Source organism: Myotis daubentonii, chromosome 2 (assembly GCF_963259705.1).
Source record: "Myotis daubentonii chromosome 2, mMyoDau2.1, whole genome shotgun sequence".
Lineage (NCBI taxonomy): Eukaryota > Metazoa > Chordata > Mammalia > Chiroptera > Vespertilionidae > Myotis > Myotis daubentonii.
The window spans coordinates 53,136,405-53,144,726 of record NC_081841.1 but is presented as its reverse complement, the minus strand read 5'-3'; the positions used below and the strand labels follow the sequence as shown (position 1 = coordinate 53,144,726).

The 8,322-nt window shown below is 53.0% G+C and overlaps 1 protein-coding gene across 1 annotated transcript; it reads left to right on the top strand.

Moving 5' to 3' along the window:
- Positions 1 to 340: 340 nt before the first annotated feature.
- On the top strand, positions 341 to 7,177 carry KRT8 (keratin 8). The gene is made up of 8 exons (XM_059682954.1): positions 341 to 765; positions 3,629 to 3,837; positions 4,419 to 4,479; positions 4,939 to 5,034; positions 5,616 to 5,780; positions 6,025 to 6,371; positions 6,495 to 6,553; positions 6,800 to 7,177. The coding sequence occupies exons 1-8, from the start codon at positions 427 to 429 to the stop codon at positions 6,982 to 6,984; spliced, it is 1,461 nt and encodes a 486-aa protein (XP_059538937.1). The 5' UTR covers positions 341 to 426; the 3' UTR covers positions 6,985 to 7,177.
- Positions 7,178 to 8,322: the final 1,145 nt, after the last annotated feature.

The window sequence follows — 8,322 nt, the reverse complement described above, 5'->3', positions numbered from 1 at the left end:
CAGTCCTCACACTGATTTCCCACAGGAGGGAAGGAGAGAAGACTCAGGAGTCAGGGTTGCAGTGGCTGGGTGATCCCTGGTCCGTCTCTCTGTTACAGGGAACCTGTGCAAGGCCACCGGATTCCTGCCAGTTTCGCATTCGCCCAATTGCTCTTCCCTGGGTTTCTGGGGGTGGTGCCGGAATGGGCTCCAGGGTGGGAGCAGCTCTCTGCTGCCCCCACCTGAGTCCGCCTGTAGGTGGCAGGTGTCGGGTTAGGCCCGGCCTCCTCGGGGCCTAGCCACTCAGGTACGAGGCCCACCCCCTCCCTTTGGGCTGGGCTCTCTTTTATAAAGGGCCATGCTGTCCCCCACTTACAAGCAGCTTTTTTGGCTTCTTCTCGAATCTCCGCCAGGTTCAGCCTTCTCGCCTCCACTCCAGCCTCCACCATGTCCACAAGGGTGACCCAGAAGACCTACAAGGTGTCCACCTCCGGACCCCGGGCCTTCAGCAGCCGCTCGTACTCCAGTGCACCGGGCACTCGCATCAGCTCCTCGTCCTTTTCCCGTGTGGGCAGCAGCTACCGAGGTGGCCTGAGCACCAGCATGAGTCTGGCCGGGGGTTACGGCGGGGCTGGGGGCATGGGGAGCATCACAGCTGTCCAAGTGAACCAGAGCCTGCTGAGCCCCCTGAAGCTGGAGGTGGACCCCAACATCCAGGCCGTGCGCAACCAGGAGAAGGAGCAGATCAAGACCCTCAACAACAAGTTTGCTTCCTTCATCGACAAGGTGAGGGCTCCCCCTGCGTGGCTGGCTGGGCCTGGGGTCTGAAGAGGGTCCACGCCCTTTCTTTTGGTCGCCCTGTCCGTGGGCACATCTCCAGGCCCAACTGGCATCCTGCTGGGCTCTACGCACTCTGGCAACCCTTTCTTCCAACCTATGACTCACTCCTCCCATGCACTTTGGTTCCGGATGGCCGCAGGGATGGGGCAGCTTCTGATTCTAAATCTTGGGGCGTCCTCTCTCCCTCACTCATCTCACCCCAACCCAAGTTCTGATCGTGGATAAAGCTTTCAGCCGGGACCAGTCCCAGCTGTTTAGCTGTCGGGTGGGAAGGGTGGGGTAGGAGGGGTGCCCCTCTTCCAGGTTCACTTTCTCTCCTAGCACTTCCCCAACAGTTTCCCAGAGGTGCCCCTGGGCATTTTTAAAAAAGAATGAGTTTGATAGGATTTTGGGAGAAGGAACTGGTGTCTTGATCTAAACAGACAAATATTGATCAAAGCCTCCGGCGTCCCAAGGCCCGAGTGTGGGGGGCGCCAGATGAGTCATCCTTGGCCCCTGCCCTGGAGCCTGCAGGGGGCGGGGCCGGGCGAGCAGTGACCCGCCCCTCATGGGGTGCAGGGCTGAGGCGGGGCAGTCTGGGCAACGCGCTGCTCTACCTGGGGAGCTTTTTGCGTCTGGGGTTGGGAGGAGTATGTGTGGGGATAGGGTGGGGTGACGCCAGGGGTTGGTTCCACGAAAGCCCATCCAGGATTCAAAGTCTGGGGCGTTGGACGCCCCGCCCAGGTTTCACGTCCAGAATTTATGGCTGTAGATAACGTGTCTGTCGGCCAACACCCCTCTCCCCACTCGGCCCTTGTCCCCTCTCTGCTCCCTCCCAGGCTCCACCCCAACGTCCTGGCTCCACTTCCCCAGAGGGGAGGCCAGGCCGGGTTTTGCAGCCTTGGGGGTAGGCTCCCTTAGGGTGCCCCGGGGCCTCAGCGCGCTGGAAGGTTGGGCCCTCCCTGCTGACTGGCTCCTGGGAGGCATTGTGGGAACGGAAAGCGGGAAATACTGGGGCAGATTAGCCTCTTCAGGGACGGGAGTGCCCTAGGAAGCTCAACCCCCCTTAGGAACTAGGGCTTCCTAGTTTCTTGGCTCTAAGCAACCTTGACGTCGCTTCTTGACTGCATTCTACTAGCTTTTGAGTCCTCCCCGCAAGTAGTTAAACACTAGCTCCGAGTCCCAATTCCCGGTTCCCAGTGCTCCGCCCTTCCCTTTGATGGACTCCCTTGCTGAAACCGATTTCCTCATCTATAAAATGGGCATGAGAATCCCTAAATCAGAGATTTTGCCTATTCACGTATTAATGAAGGTGGAGAGTTTAGCGGCCCTTGGCCAAATGTTAAAATCGCTTATTTTTCATAATTTTGAGGCAACATGACCTGGAGAAGAAAGGAATTTACAGAGGGATTTATTGCATTTAGGCCAGACCCTTAAGTCAACCTTCTTTTCTAAGCCCCTCCCAATTTTAAAAAGTTACAACGTTGGGTTGATTAAGGAAGATAAATTCATCTTCTTGGAACCAGCCTGTTACGATCTTTTAAAAAATTTCCCTTCTAACATGGCTTAATCTCATCCTAAAATTTGGATTTCCTTGTGTCCAAGGAGCCAGGACCTTCGTGTTGGGGTGTTTGGGACCAAGGAGAAGATTTCCTGGGTGTGGTGGGGTGGGGGGAGGGTAGGAGGGAGTCTTCCATTTGCAGGCAGGTCTGCCCAGTCCTTTGTCTTTTCCCTGGACACAAGTGACTTTTGCACAGGTCGGGGGAGGGGAGGGCTCTTGAAAGAACCTGGCTGAGTTCCTCTAGGCCAGTGGTTCTCAACCTTCCTAATGCCGCGACCCTTTAATACAGCTCCTCATGTTGTGGTGACCCCCAATTTCATTGTTACAGATTGAACATAATTAAAGCATAGTGATTAATCACAAAAACAATATGTAATGATATGTGTTTTCCGATGGTCTTAGGCGACCCCTGTGAAAGGGTTGTTAGACCCCCAAAGGGGTCGCGACCCCCAGGTTGAGAACCGCTGCTCTAGACCATTGCAGGTTTGAGGAGCCCTGGGCTCTGAGAGGGGAAGCAACTCAAGGTTATGCAGCCCAGGTTAGGAGCAGTGTTTGGCTAAAACCCAGGTCTCCTGGCCACTACTCTCTAGGCCAGTGATGGCGAACCTTTTGAGCTCGGCATGTCAGCATTTTGAAAAACCCTAACTTAACTCTGGGGCCGTGTCACATATAGAAATTTTTTGATATTTGCAACCATAGTAAAACAAAGATTTATATTTTTGATATTTATTTTATATATTTAAATGCCACTTAACAAAGAAAAATCAACCAAAGAAATGAGTTCACATGTCACCTCTGACACGTGTGTCGTAGGTTCGCCATCACTGCATCCAGGCCCTACGGCTTTTGTTTCCCTATAAGCTGTATGAGTTCCTCAAAGTCGCTCCAAATAATAATGATGATAATAATAGTAGATAATAGAACAATCTACATTTTCTTTTTCAGTCTTATATAAAGTGTTAACACTTGGCTATTTTTATTGATCTGTAATATACAATCTAAATCAAGAAGACCTATTTGTTCTGCAAAATAGTTTCAACATGACTCTCCTAGCTCTCTCCTTCCAACCATGCACGCTCATGTCCCCGCCCCAGTGTTAGAAGGACATGGCTCCCTACCCTACTCACCATGCTGTCTCTGTTAGGTGATAGCCAACTAGCTGCCTGGGTTCTGGAGACCCACTGTTTGGGGAGTGGAACACACTGCTTGCTTTCCCCCAGATTCTGAGCCCTGGCCTCATGCAGACCTTTTCGATCCCTCCTCCTCCAGGTGCGGAGCCTGGAGCAGCAGAATAAGATTCTGGAGACCAAATGGAGCCTCCTGCAGCAGCAGAAGACGACTCGCAGCAACATGGACAACATGTTCGAGAGCTACATCAACAACCTTCGGCGGCAGCTGGACACGCTGGGTCAGGAGAAACTGAGGCTGGAAGCAGAGTTTGGCAACATGCAGGGACTGGTGGAGGACTTGAAGAATAAGTAAGCTGCCTTCCTCCGTACTGCCATTTGCCCAACTGAATTCATCTGTTCTGTCAACCCCAGGGGGTCAGAGGCCTAAGACCCCATGGCCCTCCGATTTTTGGACAATGCAGACTATAATTAGGATGATCATGTGACCAGGTTTTCTCAGGACAGTCTAGTTTACACCCATTGTCCTGGCATAATTATTAGTTGCATCAACCCTCTTTTAATCTCAGAATTGTCCAGATTTGGACAACAAATTATATGTTAATATTTACATAGTAGACCTCAGAGAGACAAGTAGTCAATAGGTTTCTGATATATACTTACAGCATTGGCCCCTTTTGTCTGAGGTCTCATCAGTCCCTGTTGCCCTCCTAACGTGCCTCCTATGTCTAATCAAATGAATATTCATTGATTTGTAGATAGGTGTACTGCTCCAGGCCTCCCCACTGGCTGATGAGCAGAAGGACCAGGCCAGCCTTTTATATCTTGCATTTCCATGAAATAAATTTTCTATATAGTCTTGTCCCCCTAAAAAGTCTCAGGGTAACCTCCCCTTTGCCTTGGTCCTTGATTCTAAGTCTTGTCCTTACTAGGTACGAGGACGAGATCAACAAGCGCACAGAGATGGAGAACGAATTTGTCCTCATCAAGAAGGTGAGGGAGTCCTCTACCTTCATCAGACACTGGAGGTTGGGGCTTAGATACTTGGACTAAGGCTTTCTGGGGCCTGTCTCTAAATATTTCTAAGTAATGGGCCAATGTTTGGGTACTTCCTAGATATACAGGAAAAGTAGGCAAAAACAGAGCTAAGGAGGGTGCATTTGGACAGAACTCTGGATATTGGTGCTGGGGCATGGAAAAGGAGCAGTAGAATTGGAGATCTAGCCGTAGCAGGCCTCCTGAAGGAGGAGGGGGGGTGGGGTGCTGCAGAAAACTGAGGAAAGGTGTTTGGGCTGGGGATGCAGGTGCGATGGGGCAGAGGCTGGCCTGGAGGATGAGGCCACAAAGCGAGGTGTGGAAGACAATAGTTAGAATTCCAGGCTATTGGGTGCCTCTGGGTTGGGGTCCAATGTGGTCACCCAGCTCATGGTCCCCCTCCAAAACACCCCACAGGATGTGGATGAAGCTTATATGAACAAGGTAGAGCTGGAGTCCCGCCTGGAAGGGCTGACTGATGAGATCAACTTCTACAGGCAGCTGTATGAAGAGGTACGTTCTTGTTCCTCCAACCTCATCAGAGACTCCTTCTGGCCCCAAGTGCACCACAGACAAGGGCCCACCTCTGAATAATTACAGCTACTAATGTTAACTCAGTATTGCTGCTCTCTAGTTCTGTCCCCGTGTATGAGAGAGGGTTGATTACCCCATTTCACAGATCAGAAAATGTGCTTAGAGAGCTGAAAGAGCCTATCCAAGGTCATCATACACAGAATGGTGACCCAACGGCCCATTCTCTCTCATGTCTTTGTTTTCAGTCTTCCGGGCTCTGTGGGAGCCCACTGTGGGCTCAGCATTAGTAGCTGATATCATGAAGGGCCCAGCCCTTCTGGTTACTCACCCAAAGATAAGTTTCCTTTTTCCTGCTCTCATTTCATCCTTACACCCTTCTAGGTTCCAGGTCTTTGACCTCTTTTGCTTCTTCAGTACTTTGCCCTCTCCCAGCTCCTCATGCCCACCTGCTCCTCTCTTCTTATTGTTCCCCTAGCTTGTCCCTTAAGGAAGGCCCTTTTGCCCAAGGGGGCTCCTTGTGTGCAGGGACAGGGCCTCATCTTCTTCCCTTCCCACCATAGGAGATTCGTGAACTGCAGTCCCAGATCTCCGACACATCTGTGGTGCTGTCCATGGACAACAACCGCTCTCTGGATCTTGATGGCATCATTGCCGAGGTCAAGGCCCAGTATGAAGACATCGCCAACCGCAGCCGGGCTGAGGCTGAGACCATGTACCAGATCAAGGTGAAGAGCAGGGTCACTAAGCTGGCCTTCCCCTTCTGGCCAGTTCTGTGCTCCAGTTCATGAGCGGGGTGCAGGAGTTCAAACACCACTCTGCCTGCTATGTGCTGGGACTGCCGAGTGGGTGCTGGGGAGATTGGGGTGCCCCTGTGCCTAGAGGTCTGGAAGAAAGCCTGCAGTGTGTGCGAGTTGGTGGTGGTGGTGGTGGGGGGAGCACAGGGCCTTACACTTCATGTCACCCCCACAGTATGAGGAGCTGCAGACGTTGGCTGGGAAGCACGGGGATGACCTGCGTCGCACGAAGACTGAGATTTCTGAGATGAACCGGAACATCAGCCGAATCCAGGCTGAGATCGAGGGTCTCAAAGGCCAGAGGGCGTCCCTGGAAGCCGCCATCGCTGATGCCGAGCAGCGTGGGGAGCTGGCCATCAAGGATGCTCAGTCCAAGGTGGCTGAGCTGGAGGCCGCTCTGAGAAACGCCAAGCAGGACATGGCCCGGCAGCTGCGCGAGTACCAGGAGCTCATGAACGTCAAGCTGGCCCTGGACGTGGAGATCGCCACCTACCGCAAGCTGCTGGAGGGCGAGGAGAACCGGTGGGTGTGGGGGTGTTTGACTGGCCCTGGTACCTTATCCCTGGGACCTGGGGTGAGGAGGGGTGGGTCCTGTTTTCCTGGACCAGGAGTTGGTCCTGACATCCATGTGTCCTTTGGGTACAGGCTGGAATCTGGCATGCAGAACATGAGTATCCACACCAAGACCACCAGCGGCTATTCAGGTGTGTCCCTGCCTATACATTTCCCTTTTGTACAGCTGAGGAAGCTGGGGCCCAATTAACTGCCTTGTCCAAGGTCACATAGCTCATATCAAAGTTCTGCCCCACCCTGCTCCTGGTATTCCCGGACAGTCTTGGAGAAGTGAACCAGGGCAGTTCCTCATCCCAGGGGACTGGAGGGAGAAGGGGTCATTGCAGCCCAATGTGTGCAGGGCTCCTGTGCTCATGTGGCTGCCTCTTCCTCACCAGGTGGGCTGGTGTCCCCATCTTATGGGAACCTCAACTACGGCCTGGGCTTCCAGGCCAGCTTGGGCTCTGGCGGGAGCTCTGGCTCCTTCAGCCGCACCAGCTCCTCCAAGACGGTGGTTGTGAAGAAGATTGAGACCCGAGATGGGAAGCTGGTGTCTGAATCATCTGATGTCCTCCCCAAGTGAATGATGACTGCGGGTCCTCCTGTCCTCCAAGCTGTGGGCTCGGCAAGCCCCGCTTGAGCCTCAGCCCCAGTCCTCGGCCCCAGTCCTCGGCTCACCCTTGGGGAGGGGGACTGCCTCTTTCCCGTGCCCCCAACTAAAGCCAAATCAAGTGTTCTTTTTCCAAAATAAAGTCTCAATGGGCTCTGCCAACCCTGCTTGCTGTATGTGTAGCCTTTGCCCATGAAGTGGGAAAGAGGGTCAGGAGGCCTATCCCTGGAATCAGAAACTTTGGGGAGGGGTAGGGATCAGAAGGAAAATCTGACCTTCACACACTGTTCTCAGAGATGTCTTTGCTGAAAGCTGGTTGAGGCCTTGGGCATTAAACAAATACCTCAAATACCTCATTTCGTTTTATCTGCAGCAAACCCCGGAGGTAGGCAGGGCGGGTTTCAGATGGTATCAGGAGAGTTTAGTCCCCGTAGACACAGGAGTCAGATGGTATCAGGAGAGTTCAGTCCCCATAGACACAGGAGTCCGCATCAGGACTGCTTGCAGATAAGGAAAAGCCAGGCCTGAAAGACCAAGGTATTGGCCTAACTAGAATGTGATAGATGGGATTTGCACCCAGGGCTGTCCATTTCTCAAGGCTGCACTCCTCCGCCAGGCGCCTGCGTTTCCTTGGGGGCCAGAGTTGCCATTTTACCATTTTCATTCCTTTGCAGCCAGGGACCAAGGAGTCCTGGTTTTCCCATTTCTTTAGAGGCCCAGAGAGCGACTAGGTGTATTGCACCCACAATTTCTAGAAGCCAAGGTAGTATAGGACTTGGCATTGATAAGTGAGCTCTTCCTGTTCCGCTCACCAGCACATCCATCCTGCACTGCTTCTTGCCATCACCTTTCTGCCCTTTCACATGAAGTGTTTTTATCATTGACACAGCTGAATATGTAAAGGGCGTGTGCACGTGGAGGGTACGCTGTGTGTATTTAAGGGTGAATGGGTTCCTTAAGTGTTAGCATTTGCCTGTCTTTGTTGAAACAGTCTCCAAGGCTTAGGGCGGGCACAGGTTAGGACACAGCGTGTCTGAGGCACTTGGTTCAACCGCCACCACCATAGAGTTCTAGGCAGACATGCTGACCCCTTAGCATGGTGGAGATGTGTGCATTTTCAGAACTTGCCAAAACCCCAAGGGAGAATAAGCAGCACATGCAGAGGGTACCGCAGTAAGGCTGGCCTGGCGCCGGACACCCTGGTTCTGGCCTTGCTGTGGAGTCTCCAGGGCTCTTGTCCCTGGAACCGTGACTCCCCAGACCCGGGGCCCCCACTTGAAGGCTCATCTCAGCTGCCTTCCTCGCTGCAGT

Bases quoted from the DNA above. Each gene is read 5' to 3' on its own strand.
- KRT8 (XM_059682954.1), top strand. From the start codon at position 427: ATGTCCACAAGGGTGACCCAGAAGACCTACAAGGTGTCCACCTCCGGA. The intron at 766-3,628 runs GTGAGGGCTCCC...CTCCTCCTCCAG, and splicing joins TTGCTTCCTTCATCGACAAG to GTGCGGAGCCTGGAGCAGCA. The intron at 5,035-5,615 runs GTACGTTCTTGT...TTCCCACCATAG, and splicing joins ACAGGCAGCTGTATGAAGAG to GAGATTCGTGAACTGCAGTC.